General features: G+C 55.5%; 10 protein-coding genes across 10 annotated transcripts; 5 read left to right on the top strand and 5 right to left on the bottom strand.

Annotated features, from left to right (window-relative positions):
- Positions 1-166: 166 nt before the first annotated feature.
- On the top strand, positions 167-1,918 carry B0T26DRAFT_808878 (uncharacterized protein). Its single transcript, XM_060447249.1, has 2 exons — positions 167-1,365; positions 1,516-1,918. Exons 1-2 carry the CDS (start codon positions 439-441, stop codon positions 1,603-1,605), a joined length of 1,017 nt encoding a protein of 338 aa, XP_060303276.1. The 5' UTR covers positions 167-438; the 3' UTR covers positions 1,606-1,918.
- A 165-nt stretch (positions 1,919-2,083) lies between these two features.
- Positions 2,084-3,727, top strand: B0T26DRAFT_688327 (putative succinate dehydrogenase iron-sulfur protein precursor). The gene is made up of 3 exons (XM_060440978.1): positions 2,084-2,682; positions 2,898-3,049; positions 3,142-3,727. The coding sequence occupies exons 1-3, from the start codon at positions 2,295-2,297 to the stop codon at positions 3,460-3,462; spliced, it is 861 nt and encodes a 286-aa protein (XP_060303275.1). The 5' UTR covers positions 2,084-2,294; the 3' UTR covers positions 3,463-3,727.
- A 172-nt stretch (positions 3,728-3,899) lies between these two features.
- On the bottom strand, positions 3,900-4,910 carry B0T26DRAFT_867479 (uncharacterized protein; the record flags this gene model as incomplete). Its single annotated transcript, XM_060447836.1, has 3 exons — positions 3,900-4,384; positions 4,479-4,673; positions 4,756-4,910. The coding sequence occupies 3 exons, from the start codon at positions 4,908-4,910 to the stop codon at positions 4,288-4,290; spliced, it is 447 nt and encodes a 148-aa protein (XP_060303274.1). The 3' UTR covers positions 3,900-4,287.
- A 2,145-nt stretch (positions 4,911-7,055) lies between these two features.
- Positions 7,056-8,271, top strand: B0T26DRAFT_68504 (uncharacterized protein). The gene is made up of 3 exons (XM_060440861.1): positions 7,056-7,520; positions 7,592-7,968; positions 8,047-8,271. The coding sequence occupies exons 1-3, from the start codon at positions 7,423-7,425 to the stop codon at positions 8,136-8,138; spliced, it is 567 nt and encodes a 188-aa protein (XP_060303273.1). The 5' UTR covers positions 7,056-7,422; the 3' UTR covers positions 8,139-8,271.
- Positions 8,272-9,490: 1,219 nt separating this feature from the next.
- Positions 9,491-11,580, bottom strand: B0T26DRAFT_737081 (phosphoribosylaminoimidazole carboxylase; the record flags this gene model as incomplete). Its single annotated transcript, XM_060443399.1, has 3 exons — positions 9,491-9,703; positions 9,781-10,634; positions 10,698-11,580. The coding sequence occupies 3 exons, from the start codon at positions 11,578-11,580 to the stop codon at positions 9,491-9,493; spliced, it is 1,950 nt and encodes a 649-aa protein (XP_060303272.1).
- Positions 11,581-12,051: 471 nt separating this feature from the next.
- B0T26DRAFT_688314 (dihydrouridine synthase) lies at positions 12,052-14,012 on the top strand. The gene is made up of 5 exons (XM_060440977.1): positions 12,052-12,401; positions 12,536-12,614; positions 12,692-12,794; positions 12,863-13,187; positions 13,318-14,012. The coding sequence occupies exons 1-5, from the start codon at positions 12,370-12,372 to the stop codon at positions 13,982-13,984; spliced, it is 1,206 nt and encodes a 401-aa protein (XP_060303271.1). The 5' UTR covers positions 12,052-12,369; the 3' UTR covers positions 13,985-14,012.
- A 578-nt stretch (positions 14,013-14,590) lies between these two features.
- Positions 14,591-16,153, bottom strand: B0T26DRAFT_746306 (cyclin-like protein; the record flags this gene model as incomplete). The annotated part of the gene is made up of 2 exons (XM_060444680.1): positions 14,591-15,613; positions 15,677-16,153. 2 exons carry the CDS (start codon positions 16,151-16,153, stop codon positions 14,591-14,593), a joined length of 1,500 nt encoding a protein of 499 aa, XP_060303270.1.
- A 391-nt stretch (positions 16,154-16,544) lies between these two features.
- Positions 16,545-18,633, bottom strand: B0T26DRAFT_688311 (WD40-repeat-containing domain protein). The gene is made up of 3 exons (XM_060440976.1): positions 18,420-18,633; positions 18,292-18,322; positions 16,545-18,233 (listed from the first exon to the last, which is right to left on the bottom strand). Exons 1-3 carry the CDS (start codon positions 18,465-18,467, stop codon positions 16,729-16,731), a joined length of 1,584 nt encoding a protein of 527 aa, XP_060303269.1. The 5' UTR covers positions 18,468-18,633; the 3' UTR covers positions 16,545-16,728.
- Positions 18,634-20,082: 1,449 nt separating this feature from the next.
- On the bottom strand, positions 20,083-21,398 carry B0T26DRAFT_68368 (uncharacterized protein). Its single transcript, XM_060440817.1, has one exon. The coding sequence runs from the start codon at positions 21,045-21,047 to the stop codon at positions 20,253-20,255; it is 795 nt and encodes a 264-aa protein (XP_060303268.1). The 5' UTR covers positions 21,048-21,398; the 3' UTR covers positions 20,083-20,252.
- A 1,330-nt stretch (positions 21,399-22,728) lies between these two features.
- On the top strand, positions 22,729-24,345 carry B0T26DRAFT_630814 (kinase-like domain-containing protein; the record flags this gene model as incomplete). Its single annotated transcript, XM_060436280.1, has 2 exons — positions 22,729-23,039; positions 23,082-24,345. The coding sequence occupies 2 exons, from the start codon at positions 22,729-22,731 to the stop codon at positions 24,343-24,345; spliced, it is 1,575 nt and encodes a 524-aa protein (XP_060303267.1).
- Between the last annotated feature and the right edge of the window lie 214 nt (positions 24,346-24,559).

Genomic DNA, 24,559 nt, shown 5'->3' with positions numbered 1-24,559 from the left:
TCGAGCATTATTTCGAGCTGTTCAAAGACGTGATGTAGGTAGGATTCGTCCGGAGCACTGTATGGAGTCTGTATGGAATCGGCGATAGGGTTAGGGTTACCAATACACAACAGTGTGAACACTTGCTCCCTTTCATCTGCACAGTGGCGTTTTGTAAGTTGTCATCATCCGCTCTCAACCTAATAATTCCACAAGCCTCCCTCACCCTGGTCGAACCTGAACACAAACTAAGAGCGACTGGCACCTCCCTTCCTGACAGCCGCGAGGTGTATGAAACATGGCCGGATCGTGAACTTGATTGCTTAATCGCCAGGCCGTCTAAAAGTCTATTCTAAGTCCTACTTTAACGCTTGCCGCAACCTCAACCTGCCTGGGCAGGGAGATACCAATTACTACTAGCAAAAAAAGCTGAATGATGATGATCCGTCTCACACACCCATGTCTTCATCGTCTCAAACCCCCGGGCCGGCAGCAGCCAACAAGCGCCGCCGCGCCGAAGCCGCCAACGTCGCGCTGCGCAAGCCCTTCCGCTCGCCCATGATCAGCAGACAGGCTGCCACGGCCGGCGAGGGAGATGACGGGACGAGGGCAGGCGCCGCCAATGCTTCCCCCAACGTTGCGCGGGCAGCGGCGGGTGCAGAGGCAGCAGCACGAGCAGTAGCGACCGCGGGCACCCCGCGCGCCAATCCCGCCACTCGGCGAGGAGGACACGGCGCGTGGCCCTCGACACCAGCGTCGGCCTCGCGGGGCTCGCCGCTGAACCAGCCTTCGATGCGCGGCAGTAGCAGCAGCCTTGCGTCGAGATCCGGCAACAGTAGGCTGGAAACTCTGCTGGCTGGGAAAGTCAGCAAGAAGAGCAGCGGCAGCGGGCAAGTCTTGCGGCGCGACGGAGACGTGGATGACAACGACGACTACGACGCCGAGGACTTGCTTGAGCGGATGCGGCAAGCCGAACGGGAGACGGGCGCGCACGTGCGCCAGCTGCAGCAGGAGCTCAACGTCGTCCGGCAGGCCAAGCGCATCGAGCAACAGTCTGAGCAGAGCAGGAGACTGCGGCGACAGTCACCACCAACAGCACCAACCGGCGACGGAGGACCCAGCATCATCGACGCCGAGCTTAGAGAGCTGGTGGGCAAGTGGAAGTTCGCCAGCCAGCAGGCTGCCGAGGAGCTGTTCGAGCTGATCAAGGGGCGCGTCGCGGGCATGGGCGGCGGCAAGGCCTGGCGCGAGACGCGCAGGCAGCAGCAGCAAGGGTTCTTCGCGGGGTTTGATGATGGCGATGGCCACGGGAGCGGTGCGACGCGGCGGGATCACGAGAGGGACTGTAATGAGGAGTGCAGGTGCGACGACGACGACGACGACGACGTCCGCCGCGAGGCAGCGTTGCGCGGGCGTGCTGATGAAGAAGGGGACGGCGGGAGTGGGAAGGAGGAGTCAGAGGGCGACGAGTTGGTTTGTTTACCCTACGTTGAATTTTTTTTACGTGTAACACTTGAGAAGGCTGACTATTGCTAGGATTTCACGATGTTGATGATGCTTAAGAGCCTCAACATCGACCCCAATGTCTTGGGCTACGATGCAGTTGAGGATAAATGGCGGGACTGAGAAATACATTGCAGTAAACCTCCACCTTGTCGTGGTTGAGAGCTTGTGAGCCAAGGCCAAAAAAACAGAGGAATGGCGCAACTCGGGGAGGGCTACAGAGATTCAGAGCGCTCGAGCTATCATCGGCCGTTGGAATCTTTAGCGGAGAGACCCTGTTATTATCGCCACCTACTACCGTATACCACAAGTAAATACGGTTTGCGTTTGTGCAAGTGATGCAGCCTCCTGATGGTGATCCAATGTCGAAACTTTGCAGCGGTCCCGAATGCTGCTGGCCCAGCGGGAGCTAAGCCGGCATGTTCCCCACAGGGGCCCAGTTAGCCTTTCCGCATTTGTCACTACATCGGGGGCGGCCGGCTTTCTGATTTGTGCGCGGTGGAATTGGAATTCGGTGGCACATGATTGGACAGGGGTTGCCGAGGTGTGCCGGCTAACTGGGCGACCCAGGTGATGATGCAGTTCCGACCCGACAAAGGTCGTCAATCGGTCCTCCGCCACGCCACCAACAGCAGCAGACCGAGGCCTTTTTCTCGATCCCACTTCCGCATCCCGACCGACCACCCATCCACCTACCCGGTACCTGCGCGACAGGAAGAAGCACAAGTCGCAGTGTTCAAGCGGCTCGCTCAATTGGCATCCCCAGAACCTCGAATTGATTGCATCCCTCCTGCTCTCGAGCCACAGCCACAATGGCAGCTCTCCGCTCCTCGTGCGCCGCCCGCCTCTTCGGCTCGGCGACATCGCGCCCGGCTTTTCGCCTCGCCGCCGCCGCCCCCGTCCGCGGCTTCGCGCAGCTGGCCGACGCCGCGCAGGAGAGCCAGACTGCGTCGGGCGACCAGAAGGCGCGCATCAAGACGTTCCAGGTCTACCGCTGGAACCCCGACACGCCCACCGAGAAACCCACCATGCAGAGCTACTCCCTCGACCTCAACAAGACGGGCCCCATGGTCCTCGACGCCTTGATACGCATCAAGAACGAGCTCGACCCCACCCTCACCTTCCGCCGCAGCTGCAGAGAGGGCATCTGCGGGAGCTGCGCCATGAACATCAACGGAACCAACACCCTAGCCTGCCTTTGTAAGTCCTAAGACGGAGAGAAAAGCCTTCGATACGGAGAGAAGAGGAGGGGCGCCTTTTTTTTGTCATTGTCGTTGTTGTCGCGCAGCACAGGCTCGAATCAGCAGACGGAGAACAGAATGGGGAGATATACAGCCTTCGGTGACGTGGCAAGCCCTCAAGGGCGAAGAGAACACGCGCTTACAGAAGGTCCCTCTGGGGCACGACGTGAACAGGCCGCATTCCCACCGAGGTCAATGCCGAGATGAAGATCTACCCGCTCCCGCACACGTACGTGGTCAAGGACCTGGTACCCGACCTCACGCAGTTCTACAAGCAGTACAAGTCGATCAAGCCGTACCTGCAGCGAGACACACCGTCTCCCGACGTGAGTTCTCCCACTTGTTGTTTGCAAAACTGCGCATGCCGGGAAGAGTGTCACGCGGGACTGACAGACGCTAATTTCTTTCCGGGAAACAGGGCAAGGAGTATAGACAGAGCAAGGCGGACCGGAGGAAGCTGGACGGGCTCTACGAGTGCATCCTGTGCGCGTGCTGCTCGACGTCGTGCCCGTCGTACTGGTGGAATTCGGAGGAGTACCTGGGCCCGGCCATGCTGCTGCAGTCGTACCGTTGGCTGGCCGACTCGCGCGACGAGCGCACCGCCGAGCGCAAGGACGCCCTCAACAACTCCATGAGCCTGTACCGCTGCCACACCATCCTCAACTGCACCCGCACGTGCCCCAAGGGCCTCAACCCCGGCCTGGCCATTGCCCAGATCAAGAAGGAGATGGCGTTTTGAGAAGACGAGAGGGAAAGAAGATTGCAAACGGGGATGCTTTAATGGTTGGGTTAAGGGTAAAAAACAGAAGTACCAAATAGGGAGAAATGGTGTGGTGGTGGGAGAGAGAAGAAGATTGCGGTGGGCACCGCTGAAACACATACGCAGACATTGCTGCGGACTTTTATAGATGTTGTAAACTTGTACCTCGGTTTCTCCTGCATAGTTAGAGTTTACTTTGTCACAGTACGTACCAGCACATAGGAAATGACTTTTTTTTGAGAGAGTTCTTGGGGGTTGCTACCATTAAGGAAGTCCCTTGATAGCTGCCTTATATTTGTCTTATCGAGGTTGAGGTGGCGTTATTTTCATATGAATTATCATCAGGTGGCTTATTCACGTCTTGTATGAAAAGACGTCATGCTACTTCACTCAGTCTGCTAACGTACGTGCTACACGCCCAATCAACACTCTCTCACCATGTCCGCTCGGCTGCAGACGAGGCAGGGTATCGTCATCTGATGCCCTCGTGAAGAATCTCAGCCGCCCACTTCTCCTGTATCATCCCACGTGTTTCGGGTTTCAGCCAGAAGAAAGAAAAGAAGAAAGAAAGAAAGCCTGACAACCGCCGTACCGTACCGAGTGAGCATGGCTGGCTCTCTAAGAGGATATTTAGATGTCTCTCTGCTTTTGCTGTATTTACGTATTTCCATATACACACACCACCCCTTTTCAACACTCTTTTCTCCTACAGACCGGGAAGTAACTTTCTTTTCATTACCCCCCTCTCCTCCCAGCCCCCTTTTCATCTCATCCAATCCCGATATCCCATTTCTTTCTTTCTTTTTAAAGGACAGGAGCCGGCGTAGGCAGGCTGCCGGGCACCGACGTCACCGTCGGCTCGGTGGTAGCACACGGAGGCGCCGCAAACGTGGGCCACGGCCTGCAGGCCGAAAAGCATCTTTCAGGAAAGGTAAAAAATCAGTTTCACCGCTCGAGTGTTAGGAGAAGGGGGGGGGGGGGGGGTCAACACGCACCCTCCGTAGGTCATGCCGCAGGAATTGATGCCGTCCCAGCAGACGGTCTGGCTGGAGCAGTTGTTTTCGGCCGGTGGGGTTTGGGTCACGATAGTTGCCGTCGTCGACGTTATGGGGAAGATGCTTGTTATTGTTGTGAACTGCGGGCACGGGGGCGCGCTGGGCCTGGCGGCCTTGTCGCAGACGTCGTAGCAGCTATTCTCCCCCCGTGTGAGGTGCGTTGGTTAGACAGACCAAAGAACGGGGCCGTGTCCGTAAGTGAGAGCTGCTTGCTTACCCGCCATAGCGAACACCGCACTTGTTGATGCCGTCGATGCATAAGATACGCGGCTCGCACTCTTCTCCCTGCGGCCTCGGGGCGGCAGCCACATGTCTGCCCGCGAGGAGGACAACAAGGGCGCACGACAGCGAAGAGGCTTTGAAGAGCTGCATTGTATCTTGGGAATATGATATTTTCAGGTGCAAAAAGGGGTCGACAATGCTGCTCAGAGTTAGTTTGCGGGGTGATATGTTCGAGAATACATGCAGCAGACCAAGGGCAGAGAGATATAGATATTTGTTTCTGCTAGGATAAAAGGGGCTCACATCTCTCACTAGAACTAAATGAGAGAAATAGTATAGTATGACGATAGAACGTCGCAACTTGGTTTGCGGGATGCAATAGTATGTCTATGTCCATGTCCAACTCCTCGGCTTAAACCAGCGATCCTAAACTGGTCTCAGCTTGGCGATTCTTCTTTTTTTCTATTATTTATCTGGGCAATATCAAGAATTGCTATCAAGAGGTTTGCTACGTTTCGTCTAGATCTAGTGTCAGTTGGGGTATATACCCTGTGTTTACCCGGCTCGCTGTCAGCCACTCGGCAGCGAGCTTCTGTGGTATTTATGGAGGGGGGAGAGGATTCCCTCATATCCAATTCCTATTCACCCGTTTGGACACCAGCGGAGAACATATATGTGTGGGGTGAGCCAAGGCGGAAGCAATACGGCCAATGCACGCACTACTGTTTCTAGAAGGAGAACAGAGAAGGAAGTGAGTTGTTCGGATTCTGAAAAAGGGAACGAAAAAAAGGGAGAGGATTCCGAAGAGGTAGTGACGTACGTAGCTAAGGTCCCTAGGGGTCTATCCCTCTAGGTCCGTCGGGCCCGCCCTTCCCCGGACTCGGGGCTGCGGAACCGAACTGGAAGTGGAAGGCTTCCAAAGGGATGGTGACAGTTGACCACCACCAAACAAAGAATTCTCCGTAGGCTACCTTAGCTACCCTACGTCTAGTGGAGAAGAGGGTGCGTGTTGTGGCGTGTCCCCAGGGGCATTGAGCCAACGGCTGCTACCCAGAGCAACCCTTTTCCTTTGACTTGATCTGGGGAAGAAAGGGGCGTGTGTCTGGGGGATGGAGGATGGAGACTTGGCGTTGCTGCACCGAGGCTACTTCAAGAAGGGGCGGACGTCGGATTGTTCCTGAAATAGGTACACAACCCACAACACTGCTCCGAAGCTTGCAGAGACCCAGAGGGGTCTTTAATATCGTGAGGTGGGCGTCGAGAGAGCCTCATGGCCAAGGAGAAGAATGGAGTTAAGGAAATGCGACGGCGTCACAGTTGGCCACGGCTGCTCGCGGAAGGAACGCAAAAAAGAAGGAGACGGAAGGAGACAGGTGGCCAGCTACTATCAACTTTAATTGTTTGCGAGGCCGCGGTTTCTGCGGTCCGTTGTGGAAGAGGAAGGAAGCAACGACCAGATGAATTTGGTTCGGCAGCCAAGCGTTGTATCCCGTGAAGGAGGGAAGTCGATTCGACCCCAAAGTTCGATGCAGAGGAAGCCACCTGGGCGTTTAGATTTACAATCAATCCTGGGTGCCTTTTTAGAACCGACGGAAAGCACCATCGAGAACGAAACAAAATAAAACACCCAACCTGAAAGAGCCTGCAGCTATTTTAGCACCTCTCCATGTTAAATTCAGCTGCGTGCGCATGCACGATGGGACAAACGTGACTCGGCCCTACAGGTGCCAGGTGCATATCCGACACTTTGTATGCACATACATAACCCATACAAAGGCAAGAGTAAAGAAGCCAGCTCTACCGAGATCGACCTCTGCTGCGGCACCCCACAACAGGCCCGGCAAATATCGAGACATATGAAGATTAATGAAGACCATGGACATCAACCAGGTCTGGGGGGCAGAGCACAACAGAAGCCGAACTGCTAAAAATAAGCATCCATGAGCTTTTAGGGGACTCGGCAATTAACCAGGTAGATAGCTTACCTACTATGTCACTTTTTCTTTCTGTTGCTTATTCTCTTCAATTGCCCCCACACCCTACTTTGCGGAGAGAAGCGCGGGCAGAGCGTGAGTGGGTGTGGTTGTGAGTGTGGGATTTCCGAAGTGAGGACGCCCAGGCGCAACCGTGAGAGCGGAAGAATTCACCAGCGTAGCCGTGACAATTTGGCTTAATTGCAGACAGGCGAGCCAAGCCTGGCACCGCAATGTAATTTCTGTGGGCGAGGGCGATGGCCACTCACCTACACACAGCAAGCAGGCCACCAAACATGTGACGTTGGTGTGCCAGACGAGGAGGAGGGTGACGGGATCATCACTAAGGGGGGAGGCAAAGGAACGAAACAAGACCTTTTTTGAACGGACACGGCTCTTGGTGGAAGGAGAAGTAGGGAAAAGAAGAAATCGGACCAGGAGCAATCGAAGGAAGCAGCACGACAAGAGAGAACGAGAAAAAAAAGGATAAGAAGTCGCCCCCCTCCTCAACACCGACCACGAGAAATTAGGATATAGACACCAAACCTCCACACCCTTTGGCCAAGGTATTATACCCATCCATCCATCCATATCCAATCCTCCCTGCCATCCACACACAACTTCAAACGTCTGAACCTCGGCCAAAGCAAACAAAACAACAAAACAACAAAACAATCACGTCATACAAAATGAAGTGGCAGGCGCTCGCCCTCTCCTTTTTGGCCACCACCGGCCTAGCAAGCCCCATCTTCGGCCAGCCAGAAATCTACACGCTGCGCCTCTCATCGTGCGTAACCTCCCCATTCCCCATTACCCATCCCACTTTGAGCTCACGGCACTAACACGGGGCGGCCGCAGACGAAACAAGGCGCTCGACGGGCAGTATCTCGGCGTGAACGGGGCGCTGGTGGGCGTGTTCAAGGACTCGTCGGTGGTGCGCTTCATCCCGGTGCCGAGCGGCAGCAGCAGCAACCTGGTCGAGCTGCACACATACCCCGTGGGCAAGGAGGAGCGGGCGCTGGCGCTCGTGGGCAAGCAGGGGCTGCTCGACTTCTCCGACGTGGTCAACCCGGCCGCCAGCAACTTCCCCAAGGGCACCACGTGCGACTGGACGGCCTTCCGTCTGGGCTCGTCGACCGCCAAGAAGACTGTCGTCTACGCCGGCAAGGCCGGCGGCTGGGTCGCTTTCCCCACCGGGCCCGACGGGTCCGACTGGAGCGTCAAGTGGAAGGACTGTCAGTTCCCTTCTCCCGTCCTCCGTTTCCTCCATTGCCTTTTCTCTTTTGATACTGTTGCTGACTGAAATGACGCAGCCTCCGCCATCACTATCGAGAACTACATGACCGTCGACGTCGTCTACGAGGCCGTTGACGCTACTAAGGTTGAGTTTGGCCCTAGCAGCTGAAGCACCCAACAGCAGACCGGTAGCTCAGTTGGTTTACATACCTAGGAGGTGATAGCTAGTTTAGATAGAAAAGTTTCCCTGCGCCGCGGCTTGTTTAGTCCTTTTCAAATACATTTCCTTTCATCATTTTCCTATACATACAACGTCAGACATGAAAGGCGGACCCAAAAGCTCCTGCCCTCCCCTCTTCCTCTTCTCTTATTCTCACAAAAGGTGGACAGAATTGCACAACAGTGGGGTCTCTCTCTCCCAGTCACAACCACAGTCATCTCCTGATATCAAGAGGCCCGAGATATCCCCAATAGGAGAATAGGACAGACAGACAAATCACAACCACAACCCCAACTTCAAAATTCTTGTTCTTGGTTCGCCGGATTTTTGCTTTACTTTCCGCATGCTCCTTGCCAAGTAACCCCCCCCCCCCCCCCCCCCCCTCTCCTTCCCGACTTTTGAGTGCCTTATCATACCGAATTAGGTGGGTAAGTAGGTACCGACGTGATACCCAACAACCGCCAGCCAGCCAGCCAGCCTGAGCCAAGGATGGTTTCGGATAGCAAGAATCGAGAACCAGAATAATTATGGGAAATAATCCCTTCGTACAGTACTCGTTGTCTGCCTGCCTGCCTACCTGCTTACCTGATTGGGCATCTAGTTAGTGATGTGATATCCGCTCGTGACTTATTGCCGAGTTGCCGAGTCAGCTCAGAAGGGGGAGCGTTCGCAAAGTGTGAAATGAGTAAACTCGCCACCAAAACTCACATATCAACAATTCCCAGTCAGATAAATTAGACTGAATGCTGGCTGTGGGTAATGAAAGGCTTGCCATAGCCTCCAAGGTCGTTTGGGGTCTCCGGACAAGGACTCCTACCCCCTTTTAAATAAACGACAACATCGCCATCTCAATCACACTCACACACACGCAAAATCGTTCGTCCTCGGCAATCCATGGTCAAAACATGCGCTTCCGGCTTGAGAAGTGGGCTCATTTGGTCACCTTGTTGGTCCAGCATCTGCCCGGGCAAGTCGCGGTGCCAGGGACATTTGGTGGAAAATTGGCGACACGCCAGACATTTACGGAAGCCGTTTCTCCCCAGAGGCTTCCTCAGTAGACGTTAGTTGCGATGAATACTCCCTAATCGCGTTGGACACACAGATCATTTTCCAGCCCTAGTTGTCGGTTCATGGTAACAAAGCAGGCGAGGACAGGCTGACTTTGCAAACCAAATATCTCCGCTAGACAGCAACTTCCGTGTCCCAACACAGGTTCGCGTCGCTGCAGATACCTGAGATAAGTATAAAAAAAGACGTCAAGAACGCTAAATGGCTCTATCTACTACACATGTGCTCATATTCTACTTAGACTTTCCCTTCATTTCGACGAGATACTCGGTGTCGCCTGCCGTGCGAAGCTTATTTCCCTTCTCAATGACGGCCTCCTCCATGTCGAGCTGGTACTTCCGCATCTTTTCCTGGTAGCGGGGGGTAAAAGCGCCGAGAATACGGATGGCCAGCAGGGCCGCATTGGTTGAGTTGTTGATGCCAACCGTAGCGGTGGGAACTCCCCTCTATATTTCCCGAGAACACAGACCACCGGTCAGAAACAAGGCCTGGGTTGCTTAGTGGATGAGGTTATGAAACTTACCGGCATCTGCACGATACTCAACAAGCTGTCCATGCCGTCAAGATGCGTGGCCTTGACGGGCACGCCAATGACGGGCAGCGGCGTCTCCGATGCCAGCATGCCGGGAAGATGGGCGGCTCCGCCGGCCGCGGCAATGATTACTTTGATGCCTTTACCTGCGGCCTCGTCGGCGACACGCATCATATACTTGGGTGTTCGGTGAGCTGAGGTGATGTCCAGGGCATACGGAACCTTGAAATCTTTGAGAATATCCAGCCCGGCCTTCAGCACAGGGAGGTCCGAGTCGGAGCCCATCGTCACGAGCACCAGAGGCTTGTCTGAGGGCCCATCTACATGATTGCCCGTCTCAGGCCGGATTGGTTTCTTCTCGGACTTGGAGCTCTTTAGTGTCTCTGGAGATTTTTTCTCGGACACGTCAATCGAGGGCTCCGCCTGAGGGCGGAGTTGCTCCGACACGGCGTCGAGCCGCTCTTTCCTGATAGTGTCGACCAGTTTGATAAAAGGTCGAGCTTCCTTCTCCAACTCCTCGATGGACGAGAGCCCCGTCAAGGTGATGTGGCCTATCTTGCGGCCGGGCTTTGACTCTTTCCCGTAGAGGTGCAAGTAGACGTCCATGCTATCACTGTACACGGACCGCGCCAGCCGTGCCAGTCTGTGGTGGGAGTCTGGCGCAGCACCTCCCAGTATGTTGAGCATGATGGACGAGGGGACCCTAGGTGTCAGCGTCTCGGGGATTGGGAGGTCCAGGACGGCGTATATCTGGGCCTTATATTGCGACATGTAAGGCACGGCCTCGATTGTATAGTGGCCCGAGTTGTGCGGGCGGGGAGCAACCTCGTTGACCACTAGGGACCCTAAATCTTATTAGTGTCGAGATCTCACGAAACCCCCCCGAACACAAGCCGAGGCCGTCTTACCGTCTTCGAGAACAAACATTTCCACGGCAAAGACGCCGCGACCCCACAGGGTGCTGATGACGTTGCAGGCCAGTGCTCTGGCGTCCTCGCAGACTTTCTCTGCGACGTCCCTGGGGGGCATGAAGACCTTGGTGCACACGCTGTCCTCGTGCACTGTCTCGACGGCGGGGTAGGCAACGCAGTTCCTGAGATGGCCTTCGTCGTCTTCTGTCCTGATGACCATGACAGCAAGCTCCTTCACAAAGGGGGCCCACTTCTCGGCGTAAAGGGGCAGCTTTCCCAGAGCGGCGAGGGCAGGGGCAAAGTCGGCGTCGCTATCGACCTTGAAATTGCCCCTGCCATCGTAGCTCCCTTTGCGGGCCTTGAGCATGAAGGGAAAGCCAAACTCTTTGGCGGCATGCTGGAGCGAGGCGAGGCCGGCATCGCCAGACTCGACAGCTAGCTGGGCGGCAATGGGGATCTTGCTTGCGCTGGCGGCGAAGTGCTCCTTCTGGAGATACTTGTCCTGGATGAGGCGAATGGTGCGCCACGAGGGGTGGATGGGGGGCCGGTGGGTGACGGTGGAGCCGTTGGCGAGCCTGATGTCGACGCCATTCTTCTCAATGTCCTCAAGCACATCCGTCTCGACATGCTCAATCTCGACCGACAGGTAGTCGGAGCGGGCGGCGAGCTCGCGGATTTTGGCGGGGTCCTTGAAGGAGCCGGCGACGTGGCGGCCGGTGCTGTGCGCCTGCTTGGCCGGCGCGTCCTTGCCGTCGAGGATGGCAATGTCAATCCCCAGCGGGTTGGCCGCCTCGCACAGCATGCGTCCTAGCTGCCCGCCCCCCAGCAGCCCGATGACCGGATTGCCCATTGCGTCGTCGTCCTCGACTGTGCGGCCCATTAGTCGTTGCAGCGACAAGAGGTGGCTCATCGACTTGTATCTGTAGATGAGGCGGCCATGTAATAACACGCTGTGCATGCCAGAGCCAAAGACGCTGCGAACCTTAAAATGACGCCTAGTCGAAAGAATGACTCGCGTGCCCGCAATGAACTTTCAAGTAAATGGAAGGTAAGGTACCACCGGGCTCGGAGACTGAATTTCGATGCCACCGCCCGCGGGCACTCCCGTCTTTTAGCTTCCAGACGGCCTCAGAATCCCCAGAAAAATCTACCTACACAGTAATGGACTCGTGGGCGTGTCATCGGGTACCAAGTGTGCTGTACGGAAGGGACGTTACGGGTGGTTCCTGCTAGTTTGGGCCGTTAGCCATGCCTACCCGACGCTGCGAAACGGCGGTCTTGAGGCGGCCAATCAGCGCCTTTTAGGACCTACAGGACATCCCACTAAGGGCTACGGGGCGTTTGCCTCTGTAAACGACAGGACCTAAACTCAAGATCTGGAATCTCCACTCCCAAAGACTGCAGACAAGGAAAAGTCGGGGTGACAGATAACTTCGTGGAAATCTTGGGATAATGGGCTGCTCGTCTCTCACTTCTGCTCAAGTCTCAAGCCCCTCTTAACTTCTCTCTGCGTGATCTGCATCATACAGCAGACTGCCGCAGATCCGGTGCACACCTAGGTGTGTCCTCTCGGAACCCGACACTCATCCGCCAACTCATTCCACATTCGTTATTTTCTCAACTATTCTGGTTAGGCGTCTCAACTCTGAGCCCTGATCTCGACAGAGTCATGGCAGACCCTACCGGTTTTGGCCATGTTCAGTAAGAACGCATTTCCTGTCTTTCTCATCCATGAGTTGTCACCTCATTCTCCTTGTCCTTGTCTTCACCTGACAGAAAGTGAACCCCTTTTCACCCCTGAGTATTTGAATACCACAATACCTGACCGAGTCCAGCCCCCTCAAACTCTTCGATGTGGCCAAAAAGGAAAGGAGATTTCTCTACACGTCGGCGCCGATGGTGAGATATAGCAAGGCAAGTACTTACCTGGTAGTCACAACCACCTTAGTCTCATAATGAACAAGCAAAGTCTGATGAGTATTACCGTTCAGCTCGCCTTCCGCCACACAGTCTTTGCATATGGCACCGACCTCTGCTGGACGCCCATGATCCTGGCCAAAGAGTTCAACCGAAACAAGTTCGCCCGAGACAGCGGTAAGTCGGCGCCAGCACCCTCCCTCTTCATCGCATCACCTTATCAAACTAACACACATGTCCAAAAGACTTCACCGTGTCCACCGAGGGCCCCCAGCCCCCGACCATTGTGCAGTTCGGTGCCAACTCGCCGCTCGAGCTGGCACGGGCGTCGTCGCTGGTCGCACCCTTTAGCAGCGGCGTCGACCTGAACTGCGGCTGTCCGCAGTCGTGGGCGTGCGCCGAGACTATGGGCGCTGCCCTGATGGAGCGGCGCGAGCTGGTCCGCAACATGGTCGTCGAGACGCGCGAGCACCTGCGTCGCGACGGCTGGGCCGTCGGCAAGGACAAGGACATGGACAGCCCTAGGGGGAGGAGCGTCAGCGTCAAGATCCGAGTGCACAAGGACCTGCGGTGAGTTAGGCCCTCTTTCTTGCTATCCATCCATTCATCCTACACGACTAGGAAGACTCAAAATTCACCCCGAGACAAAGGGGAAGAAAGGGGTATATGTTGTTACTCACGCACTTTATAAAAAAAACAGCAAGACGATGGATTTCATCACGACGGTGCTCGGCCCCGAGCACGACCGCCACGTCGACTTCCTAACGATCCACCCGCGGACACGGTCGACGCCGTCCAGCACGCCCATCAACGTAGAGGCACTGTCGCTGCTGACATCAACATTCGGCGACCGCGTGCCGATCCTCGTGTCGGGGGACGTGTTTGCGCTCAGCGCGCTGCCGTTCGCGTCGCCCTATTCCACCTTTACCAGTTCCGCCACCACTGACACAACAACGACACCATTGCTCAACGTGCCCAAGCTCGCGGGATTAATGTCTGCGCGCGCCCTGCTGGCCAACCCGGCGCTGTACGCGGGCCACGACGCGTGCCCGTGGTCGGCGGTCGAGGCGTTCATGCGGTACGCGGCGCGGTGCCCGCTACCCCTAAAACTGGTGCAGCACCACGTCGGCGAGATGTGCGGGCCGGGCATGGGGCCCAACAAGCGGGCGCTGCTGGGGCGGGCGGGGCGCAGCGCCATGCTGGCGTGCGCTAACATGGTGGACCTAGTTGATTTCCTCGACGAGAAGCGGAAGGCGGCGGCCATCAGGGAGGCCGACGGCGGTGCTGGTGCTACTGCTGTTGTTCAGGGGCTGGGGAGGCGAGACGAGCCAGGCCATGTTTCTAGGATAGGTAGCCTAGTCAGGTAGCCGGGCAATAGACTACATGCTCAAGACAGGACACGAGCACGCGCAGTGACGGCTGTCTGGAATGTAAGACTTGGGAATACAGTACACGGATACCGTTCTAGAGGTCCTGGTTTCGCTCGGTATCAGTCAGTCTAAGAAACGATATCTGCCGCACAATCTCTTTGGGTCGGAGAAACAGCGCCATCAACACAAACCCCCTTTCCGCCCCAGAAACGCTACAAACCGAACGAAGCCCCGGCCCCGCTCGCCCTAGACCGAACGTAATCATAACATAAAATATCACAAGTATTGTTTGTGCCGCGAAGGAGGTGATTTACAGCCAGCCAGCACCGTGGTTAGTTCCTGCAAACTCCCCCCAGAAAGAAGACCCCCACAGTAAGACACCCCGACCCGCTTGGTTTGCAGGCAAATATTTAGAAAATCGCAAAACCATCCATGCTCCGGCCACCCCATCCTTCTTTACCGCGTCCGTACCAACGACGCCGAAAGAAAAAAAAGAAATTAAAGAACCATCCATCCTGAAAGAAAGTGGAAAAAGAAGATAAGAATACAAAAAACCGGAGGAACCAGCGCACGCTGGAAGATAAAAACTGGCATATCTTGACTTCAAGGTGCCTTGATCTCTCCCTCGTCGTCCTCGCCCGCACTAACCAACCGCGGTTTCTTTTTTTCTCTGTCCCCATCGGAATCCTTGTCGTCTAGCTCAACGCTTTTGCGCTTGATAGGCGGGGGCGAGCGGAGGCCGCGGCTGCCGTTAGTCTCGCCCTCGTGGACATCAAGGTCGTTGGCGGCCGCCTTGAGCGCAGCGTCCGAGTCGCCTCTGCTGAGATGAGAGGCAATCTCCAAGCTCGTATCGGCGCTCACGGCGCCCTTAGCGCTGCTGCCTCCAATAGATAACTCCTGGCTTTGACCCTGGTCCGGTCGGCCGGTGCCATTAGCAGTGGCGCCACGGTTTCCGCCGGCACCAGCACGCTGGGGACTCTGGGTACCGGCGCGGTCTGTCGGGGCTGGAGTCCCGCCCTGGCTTGAACCGGCCTCCGTCTGACCTATCAAGTTCTCTCCCCTCCTCCTAGTGCTTTCTAGATTGAACTCGGGCGAGCCAGGCATCTTGGAATCCGGTTTCCTAAGTGGGTTTTCCCTGTAGAACTCTGTGGTGATGGACAAGGCCTTGCTCATGAGGGCCTCGTTTCCCTTGAGGAACTTCCACCACGCCTCGCCATTGACGTCGTCAATAGTTTCTTTTGTGATTATCGTCGCGAAGAAGATGGCGCTGAGGGAGACGTCGCGCGGGCTCATGAGCAACGGTAAAGTGGTCAAGCACGAATCGTTGCAATAGGTCCACGCTGCGTTCCTCAGCCCCTTCCTGTGGATCAGGTCAAGCTGGCCCAGAATCTCGTATAGTTGGTGGTACGGATTGTCCACCATGAGGTCGAATGTAAGGGTTTCAAGCATGACCTCTTCATAGGTGAGAATACTGTCACGCCAGCGCCAGTACTCTTTGCTCTGTTCGTCGATGATGAGCTTTGTGTTCTTCTGCGCCACTTTGGCAACGGCGATAATTAAGTCCTTCGTTTTCCGACAGTTTTCCTCGGTTTTGTTAGCAAGGAAGAGAGCCGTCGCTGCTATGTTCTGTTTTCGAACATATTGGTTAGTTAATGAGAGAAAGCTGGGGGTAGTCTCGCCAAAGCTTACGTAGTGATGTATACCGCCCTTCTCCTCAACCATGCTAAAGCGCATGTAGAAGCGGTGGAAAAACATGCCAGCCACCCAGAGCGTTATTTGTGGAAGGTCGAGGAGAATTCCAGCTTGGTAGATAAAGTTGACGCCCTTAGCTCGTCTCAGACGCTCTTCAGCTAGCGAAAGGCCATCGACTATGCTGGGCGAGCTCGCGACTTCGGTAGTGGTAAAAAACCACTGATCGGCACGCGGTTGGATAGGTTGCTGCGGGCTCGAATGGGCGGGCGATGGCGCGCTGCGGCGCGAGGCCGGTCGGGGCGGAGAGGTCCTCGACGAGTACGTCGGCGGGGATGGGACGGCAGGGGGCACATCGCGCCTTCTCACAGGCGATTTTGAATGGCGATCTATGGCCGCAGGCGGCGGCTTTGGCGGGAGAGATGGCGGTTGGTAGCCCTCGCGCGCAGGGCGGTATCTGTCGACGTTGGACGACATGGTTGGCGACAAAACGCGGCGGGGGCTGGGACGAGGCTGATGTAAATAATCCTCCCCTGATCGCCTTTTAGATGATGCGCGGGATAATCGTGCGCATTGGCATTGGGCGATGCGTGGCGAGTTGGTTGTCGCTGACCGAGGTCGAGATGTTGATTTCCAGTTATTCCTTCCTTTGTTGAAGACAAAAGCATGGAAACGAAACGACCAAGAGTGAGAGCTCAAGAAATCTACGCTAGTCGATGCTAGCCACTTTTTGGCCCTTATCGAAACGAGGCTCTAGCGCTCCAATGGCGCGGTCCCTGGAGCTCCGTCACCAAATTCAAGGTCCCCACATCAACTGCCGTCTGCATCAGAACACATGTAAATTCACGACACCAGCTTCCAAAGTTGCCCCAGAGCCAGCGACGAGAAGGCCCTGCAAAGTTCGAAATACGTGCATAGTACAGAACCCATCAATAGATTTCCCTATGGGCTATACTTACAACTAGACTCCGTTCGTACAACTGTCCTACAAAGAAAAAGCGCGTGCTTTGTATTTCTTTTTGGGTATCAAATGTTTGCTATTTCGGTCTGCATCAAGCCTCCTCATACATGCCTGCCGAGTCGTTTCTGCCCCATAGCTTGACTGTCCGATCGTGGCCGCCGCTCACAATCCACTTTCCGTCCCTGCTCACATCCACGCTCGCGACCGCGCCAGTGTGGCCACTGAGGGACTGGACGAGGGCCCAGTCATCGGCTGAGAAGATGTTGACCTTGGCATCGAAACCTGCCGAGACGATGAAGGTGCCAGACTTTTTGGGCAGCTGCACCCCCTCCTCATCTACGCCTGGCGGGGTGCCGTCGAAGGGATCATCGAGGCCCTTGTACCAGCGAACGTCGGCAACTGAGCTTGTGTGGGCGCCAATGCCTCCTGTTCTCTGGACCTTTCGAACGTCCCAGCACTTGATCCACCCGTCAGCAGACGCTGTCAGAACGCGGTGGCCATCCGAGCCCCAGTCGAGGCCGTAGATAGGTTTAATGTGTCCGTCTAGGTGGCCGTCCAGAATCATGACGGTTCGTCCTGAGCGCATGTCCCAAATCCGCCCGACGCTGTCTAGTCCGGCGCTCGCAAGCAGAGACCCGTCCGTGTTGAAGGCGACGGCATAGACCCCGCGGGAATGGCCCTCCTGCAGTAGTAGTTCTGACTTTGTTTCAATATCCCACAGCCGCCATGAGGTGTCCTCTGATGCAGATGCCAGGTACTTCCCGGAAGGGTGGAATTCGACACGACATACGCGCTGCGAGTGCCCCGAAAGGGTGGCAAGGGGAGTGTCTTGCGTCAGAGACCATAGGTGAATCTGCCCCTCTGCCCCGCCCGAGGCAAGATTCACGCTGTCTTCAGAGACATTCGACTCTGGTAGTGTAGATCCGGGCATCCAAGAGAGGCCGCTCACTTTATTTGTATGGCCCCTGAGTGTGCGCTTTTGCTCGAGGCTGGGAATATCGATCAGCTTCACCTGGCCTCCCCAATTCCCCGTGGCGACGAGCTTCCCATTGGGCGAGATTCTTGTCATGCTGATGTGGCGCTCGCCCGCGGTCTGACTGCCCTGGAGCTCAAACGACTGGAGGCGCTCCTTCACCTCCTTCCGGAATATGAGGTGGTTGCGCACGGGTATGGCCGCTTCCTTTTTCTGGAATTCGATGCGCTTCTTAGCTCGGGGAATGGAGTACTGGGCGATGTCTCTCCGAGCCTGGAGAAGCTCTGGTCCACCCCTAGTGTAGAATTCTTCCTCCTGCTCCTCTCCCTCTTCCTCCTCCTCTTCGGCGTCTTTCATTTCGACGTCTGCCTTCTCTTCGCCCGTCTTTTGCGCCTGCTCTGTGAGCAGCTCTCGCAGTCTGTCGCGGCGGTCTGCAAGGCCTTCGCCAAAGAGGGTAACTGGCTGGCCTAGCTCCCGAAGTTTGGCCCGTACACGCCCATCGTCAGTAGGCACGGCAATAGTCGCCGCTAGCCGTCTGCGCTCAAATTGTGATAAAAGGGCCGACGCCTTCTCAGGCGCAATGCCGGCACCAGCTCCCGGGATGTCATAGTCGCGATCAATGGCTGCGGGGCTAGAATTAGAGACGGCGAATATAAGTGTTGCAGCGCGGAAGCAACTTACGGACGTCGTTTATATCAATGCCTCCTCGATCCTACAAACGAAGGCGCGGTTAGCTCGGCCTTGCACAGTATCGTTCGAGTCAAATAGCAAACACTTCGCGGTGCGAAGATGCTAGCGGGGAAGTGTACCTCGGCCTCAGCTTCTTCCACATATGCCCGACGCGATGGGTGAATCATGGTTGTAGATCTATTGTGGTTGCTTGCTGAGTATCGACGGGAGCTTTTGGTGAAAAGAGCAGCCTGGGTTAGTGTTGGCAAGGCTGATGAGGATTTGAGGCGAGAGTCGCGAAGTTCGCCGTCAGAGCTCTAGAATACTTGAGTCCCGCCTGAAAATAATCAATCGCCAATCCGTTAACCCTAACCCTTAATCTTCACTTCCACCGCGTAAATAGGAAGAACCACCTTGCAACCTACGCCTAGCCAGTGAGCGAAGGACTCGCACAGCGGGGCCACAGCGTGCGTGGGCGCTCATCGGCACTACGAAGGTGGGGCTCATTTGCCCCGTAATATTCCACCACCACCACCAACACTTGCAGCCCCACTGTCGAGGCCGACCCCTCGACCAACCCTCCCTCCCAACGGCGACAAACACCACGGTCTCCCTCGCCACCTCCTCCATACCCGAAGGGTCCGCCGGATGCCCTACCGACAAGAAAGTAAGCAAGCCCCCTCCCCTCTTGCCCTTTGGACTAACGTTGATGGGTATTAAATAGGTCAACGAGTCTTGTACCGTCGTGCGTAAAGTCACTTCGGTGAGGGGGTCGGATCCTGCAACGGGAGGGGAGGTCGGCGTGAGCGCCGTCAAGCCGGGTGGAGAAGGGGGAGTGTTGGCTCGAGGTCGATATCGGCAAGGCGGGGTGGGCCGTGGTGGTGGTGATTGGCGTGGTTGTGGGTATGCTCGTAGCAGCGAGCCGGTTCTCGGGGCTCTGTCCTAATGGGTGCTGGCCCGAGCGGCGGCGCCCGGGTGGACGGGGCCCAAGGGGACGGGGCCCAAGGGGGGGGGCTGGGGCCGGAGGGGCCGAGGAGGCCGAGGGGGCCACCGGGCCAGGGGTGCCGCTGGGCGGACCCTAATTAATTATTATTATTTAAATAAGCGTAATAAGAAGCGGTTCTTTTATTAGTATCTTCTTTTTGAGACTGTCTATTTTGTACAGTACAATTAAGATTGCCAAATCCGCCACCTGTCCTGCGCGCGGCACCCTGCGCCCGGGCCAACTAGGCCAATTTTTACCTGCAATTGAGGGCATCGCCAAATCCACCAAATCCACCAAATTCTTGCACATTCAACCACAATGCCGTCAACTGAGCTACCACAACAACTCTCAAGTCTGCTAGGTGCGTCGCTTCATTTTCAACTTATAGGACTAACTAGCGATAGAAATAGCCGCGCGCATGCCTCGGCCAGACCACAAGCTTCAACCACAAATACGACTCCCTCGATGAGCTTACGAAAGATGTACATGACTGGACGACTTCTCTCTTCGCTATTAAAAAGCTTCGTACAGCGAACCACATCAAGGATTTCGGGCAGAGGCAAGATTCGGGAGAGCACAGCAAATACACGGGTTATAGGGTTAAAGTGCAATTACCCTTTCAGCGTTGTGGTGAAAGGAGAGCCTTGACGGGAATGCACCATTCCAGGCCACGATGGAGCTACTTGACGACTTGACGACAAAAAGTATTCCGTGCTTTGGTCCAAAGACAACGAGAAGAAATCAGAGGGTCTTTTCTAGACTACCCCTTGGTGTGAGGAACAATGGAAGCTTCATCCCTGTGTACAGACGTACGATAACACGTTCAAAACGAACGCTGGCATTCTTCTAAGTCGTCAGCGTTAACAACCTAGGCCAGTGCTTCAGCTGTGCCTTCGGCCTGATGAATAACGAACAGCAGGAAGGCTTCGACTAGCTGCTGGACCGGGTCAATGAGCATCGTGAGATTTTTGGGGGAAAACCCCTACCATTACCCTTTCCGGCTACGAGTAACCTGCGCCACGAGGAGTAGGCCTTGTGATTGCATAAGTATCGAGATCATGTATCGCAAGCTGGGTATTTTCTCTTCCGCTTTACCCGTAACAGTTGATGCAGCTTCGAGCGGAGCGATGGAGTCGTCTGTAGGGCTGAGTGTGCTGGGCTCCGCTTCATCTTCATCAAGTTCGGCCAGCCGCATCTGCGCCACCTTGGCGGCAATCTTCGCTTTTCGTAACATATTAAGGCTGGCGCTGGTGAAATTTATAAGCTCCTCGAAGAAGGCCTGTACGTAGCTATCGTAGTAAACAATAATTATGCTCCGCGCCGGGCACTTAGGTGCGGGCCCTTCGGCACTGATGACCGAGTCGGAACGTTTTTGCTTTCGTGCCCGAGCCTGCCCAGCTGCGCGGGCCTGGCGTGCAATGGCTGAGGGTGATTGAAGTTCTGATGGGCTACCCTGCGCGGGCTGTTCACCAGCGGCGGGAGCTGCGCTGGTAATCATCGGGGCTACCTCCGGTTGCGGAGTAGCTTCTCTCGGGTGTGCTTCCGGCTCATCGCGCGATCTGAGAGACTCTTGGGATCCTTTATTCCTGAGTGACCTGGTTGCTGATGGGACGCCCGTGTTAGATTGTGATTGCGGCTTCGTTAGCTGGGCCAAATCTTTTTGGCGTTGTGCGATATCGAGCTCCTCGAGGCGCTTGAGCAAGCCGGGTATTTTCTCCACGAGGTGTTTAGTACTTCTATTGTTGCCGAGCCTGGAGGTGTAACGCTTTAGTGGATGTTCCATCTTGTTACGGATTCGGCTTACCAAGGACGTAGGTTGAGTAGTTCTACTCCTGGTAGATTGCGGCCGAGACTGAGTAAAAGGGAGCTAATGAGTGAAAGAAAAGGGTACGGGTTAAAAGAGAGAATGCTGAAGAGACCAGCAAAAGCAAAAAAGGAGAGAATTGAGAGGTCACATCGTTGCCCCTTGGGTTGGTAGACGAAGGAATGGGTGGGTGAGGACTTGAAAGGACGGCCTTTGCTAGGTCTGGCCGGAGCTTTAAGAAAGGGGCAGAGGTTGTGGACTTGATGGACAGTTCTGAAATTAGCCATTCTGGCGGCATAGAGCTGGAATATACTCCCCGCCCTGGATGTCGGCCCCTGCTTAGGTTAGCCGAGTGGCATCAAAGAGGGGCCCGTTTTTGGATCCCAAGAACCCCTGGTTCCTGACCCCCTCTACCTCGTAGGGCAAGCTTCTAGGGACCAGATCAGTAGTTAGGTCGGTGGCGGCCAGCAAATCCCTAGTGTTGTATTTTTTTTTATTTTTTTTTTCACCTTTTTTTATTAGGTTTCTAATGATCTTTTATATTGTCCTTTTTGAGTGGATGTGTTTTGTTTTGGTGTGGAATTGAGACGAGGTGTTAAGTATCTCAGGTTTAACGATCAGGAAGTAAACATACCTTTCCATACCTTACCTTCAAACGAAGGGAGCACCTATATCATTCGCACACGCGGCGCAAACATATCATAAGGCATCGTGCAGGCCAACGAATTCAGGTATCAAATGCCACCTTAAACGAATATGGAGTGATTCTTTGCGGGTTTGGTTTGCTTTAAAGTGTTCTTCTGCATTCCTGCCTCTTCGGGCAAGGGTCAACTTATGCACCTCCATTGCCGCCTTCCGTTCAAATTTTGCCAGGACTTTGAGTATTCAATCCGAAAGAGACCCGCCCTTTTCTGTCCCCAACGGCAAGTGCGAATAGAGAGCATTCTCAGTGATAAGTTTCGTTTGTAAAGAGTATTTATGCACGGATGCAGGTCAATACCACTCAGTACATGCCACTTCTGTGGAGGCTGGAGCATGTAAATCCTTGCAACATTCCCTAGATCCGGCGTGTGAGGCGCAAAAATAGGGCGATCTGAGGCTGAAAGATGACGCCTTACCTTCCTGGTACAGGCCGTACTCCGTAGCACGGCGCCCAATGAATGTGCCGACCATTTCAAATTTTCTTGGCCGTCCCAAGTTGGGCCTCCCGCTTTTGGGGAGAGACAGGGCTGGCTGCCAACTTTTGGCGCATGTGAACACCTGGTTAAATAAAAAATAATTCAGTCTTACCTTACCTCCTTCCTCGCGTGGCTCACCTCTTCACGATCACAGCAACACACCAAACAACAGACACCCCCCGCAAATGCATACCCAAGAGAACATCAGCGACAACTCCTCTTCTTTCTTCAAGTCCCAGATGCGAGCAATTCCAAGCCACCAAGGACTGGGCCGTGCATTCATCGACATTCGAGCCGACGCCGAGCGACGCCGCGGCACGCCCTGAGTGTGAGGCTGCCTGAGCGTGCGCGACCTGTTCGGGCCCAAGAAGGGGAATCGCAAAATTTATCGTGTCACTCGCGATTTTTGTAGCCTTGCGACAAGGCAAATCCTTGAACTTTAGACGTGGTGGAGGCCAAGCATCAGCTCGGCGCACGCGACCATGATCCCCCCAGCTACCCCAGCACTCAAGACGGTGCGTGGATTCAACGGAACTCCGGTAACGTCAGGCGACGAGGAGTCCGACTACTCCTCTCCGCCGCAGCTCCGGGCCAAGAACTCGGCCAAGCGCGGCCGCAGATCGCGCATCATCGACGATGTTGTCAGCACAAACTGCAGCCCCATCCTCAAGCCGGTGTCGTCTCCGGCCATCAGCGGGATCGGCAAGTTGCGCATGCAACTGGAGCCCCTTAGCCTCAATAGCACCGCCGAATCTTCGCGTGCCAGTTCCATGACCCGTAGCGATAGCCAGCCGTCCCACCGTTCCCACCTCGCAAGCGACACGACTCTCAACAGCAGCCGCCGCGGAAGCAGTCGAACGCTTCTGCGAAACAATGGGCTTGTTCGAAAGAACAGCGCCAGTGCCAGCGGGGATGAAACGGCATCGGAAGCCACGACTAGCTACGAGATCGACCTTTCGCAGGACTTTGTCAACGGAGCCGAAGAAAATGGCACCGACATATTCCAAGATGACTTCGACGATGGCGTTCGCAAGAACGACAAGATGACGGCGGACGACTTCGAACCTCTGCGCTGTCTAGGAAAGGGCACCTATGGCACCGTCTTGCTGGTGAAGCAGCGCACCACGGGGCGGCTCTACGCACAGAAGCAGTTCAAGAAGGCGTCTCTCGTTGTGCATAAAAAGCTGGTCGAGCAGACAAAGACGGAGCGTCAAATTCTAGAGAGCGTCAACCGACACCCGTTCGTCGTGAAGCTGTACTATGCGTTCCAGGACCAGGAGAAGCTGTACTTGATTCTAGAGTACGGCCAGGGGGGCGAGCTGTTTACGCACTTGAGTACGGAGAAGATGTTCCCGGAGCAAACGGCGGCTTTTTACCTCGCAGAGATGGTGCTGGCTCTGTCTCACCTCCACCAGAACTTGGGCGTGGTCTATCGCGACCTCAAGCCGGAGAACTGTCTCCTTGATGCTGAGGGCCATCTCCTCCTGACCGACTTTGGACTCTCAAAGGTAGCGGTCGACTCGGACGAGTGCCACTCGATGCTCGGGACCGTCGAGTACATGGCGCCCGAGGTGATCCTCGGCCAAAAATACGGCAAGGCTGTCGACTGGTGGTCCTTTGGCGCCCTCGCCTACGACCTGATGACAGGGGCTCCTCCATTCCGCGGCCAAAACCATGCCAAGATACAGGATAACATTGTCAAGCAGAAGCTCTCGTTGCCGTATTACCTCGGCCCGGACTCCAAGGACCTGCTGACGCGTTTCTTGCGCAAGGATCCGACGAAGCGTCTGGGGTATAACATGCCCAAGGATCTTGCGACGATCAAGAAGCACCGTTTCTTCCGTAAGATCGACTGGAAGAAGCTCGCGGCTCGCGAGTTGGAGCCGCCGATTCAGCCCTTGGTTACGGATCCCGAGCTGGCTGAGAATTTCGCGGCCGAGTTCACCGACCTCAGCCTCAGCCCGGTTGTCACGAGGCTAGATGATCCGTGGAGTTCTTTTGACACTAAGGATGACAAGGACGACATGTTTGGCGGGTTCAGCTACGTCGCATCGAGCAGCCTGCTCGAGGGTAACGGGTTTGGGATTCCGCCCTACTAGGTAGCCAGCCTCCAGCTGGTTCCAGAAGGGAGGTTTGACGACGCGCAAGCCTGGGTCCTTACTCCTCAGAGATGCGTTATCGTGGATACTGCAGGGAGGTATTGCAGTGCATTGTGGGGCCTCGTCCTTTTGACACGGAGGACTCGCTAGGACAAGGGGGCTCGGGTGTCCGGGTGTTCGGGGTCGGCATTTGAATGAACATTATTGATTGCTA

This window comes from Lasiosphaeria miniovina, assembly GCF_030549165.1.
Source record: "Lasiosphaeria miniovina strain SMH2392-1A chromosome Unknown B0T26scaffold_1, whole genome shotgun sequence".
Taxonomy (NCBI): domain Eukaryota; kingdom Fungi; phylum Ascomycota; class Sordariomycetes; order Sordariales; family Lasiosphaeriaceae; genus Lasiosphaeria; species Lasiosphaeria miniovina.
Note: the sequence above shows the minus strand (reverse complement) of the source record. Positions and strands in the feature narration are given on the sequence as shown.

What these genes read in the sequence shown, in the direction of transcription:
- B0T26DRAFT_808878 (XM_060447249.1), top strand. Translation starts at nt 439, where the DNA reads ATGTCTTCATCGTCTCAAACCCCCGGGCCGGCAGCAGCCAACAAGCGC. An exon ending in ACGACGACGACGACGACGAC is followed by an intron (nt 1,366 to 1,515) that starts GTCCGCCGCGAG and finishes GACTATTGCTAG; the next exon opens with GATTTCACGATGTTGATGAT.
- B0T26DRAFT_688327 (XM_060440978.1), top strand. Translation starts at nt 2,295, where the DNA reads ATGGCAGCTCTCCGCTCCTCGTGCGCCGCCCGCCTCTTCGGCTCGGCG. An exon ending in CAACACCCTAGCCTGCCTTT is followed by an intron (nt 2,683 to 2,897) that starts GTAAGTCCTAAG and finishes CGACGTGAACAG; the next exon opens with GCCGCATTCCCACCGAGGTC. An exon ending in GAGACACACCGTCTCCCGAC is followed by an intron (nt 3,050 to 3,141) that starts GTGAGTTCTCCC and finishes TCCGGGAAACAG; the next exon opens with GGCAAGGAGTATAGACAGAG.
- B0T26DRAFT_68504 (XM_060440861.1), top strand. Translation starts at nt 7,423, where the DNA reads ATGAAGTGGCAGGCGCTCGCCCTCTCCTTTTTGGCCACCACCGGCCTA. An exon ending in TACACGCTGCGCCTCTCATC is followed by an intron (nt 7,521 to 7,591) that starts GTGCGTAACCTC and finishes GGGCGGCCGCAG; the next exon opens with ACGAAACAAGGCGCTCGACG. An exon ending in GAGCGTCAAGTGGAAGGACT is followed by an intron (nt 7,969 to 8,046) that starts GTCAGTTCCCTT and finishes GAAATGACGCAG; the next exon opens with CCTCCGCCATCACTATCGAG.
- B0T26DRAFT_688314 (XM_060440977.1), top strand. Translation starts at nt 12,370, where the DNA reads ATGGCAGACCCTACCGGTTTTGGCCATGTTCA. An exon ending in CGATGGTGAGATATAGCAAG is followed by an intron (nt 12,615 to 12,691) that starts GCAAGTACTTAC and finishes ATTACCGTTCAG; the next exon opens with CTCGCCTTCCGCCACACAGT. An exon ending in CAAGTTCGCCCGAGACAGCG is followed by an intron (nt 12,795 to 12,862) that starts GTAAGTCGGCGC and finishes CATGTCCAAAAG; the next exon opens with ACTTCACCGTGTCCACCGAG.
- B0T26DRAFT_688311 (XM_060440976.1), bottom strand. Translation starts at nt 18,467, where the DNA reads ATGATTCACCCATCGCGTCGGGCATATGTGGAAGAAGCTGAGGCCGAG. An exon ending in TGGAAGAAGCTGAGGCCGAG is followed by an intron (nt 18,323 to 18,419) that starts GTACACTTCCCC and finishes CTTCGTTTGTAG; the next exon opens with GATCGAGGAGGCATTGATAT. An exon ending in CATTGATATAAACGACGTCC is followed by an intron (nt 18,234 to 18,291) that starts GTAAGTTGCTTC and finishes CTAGCCCCGCAG; the next exon opens with CCATTGATCGCGACTATGAC.
- B0T26DRAFT_68368 (XM_060440817.1), bottom strand. Translation starts at nt 21,047, where the DNA reads ATGGAACATCCACTAAAGCGTTACACCTCCAGGCTCGGCAACAATAGA.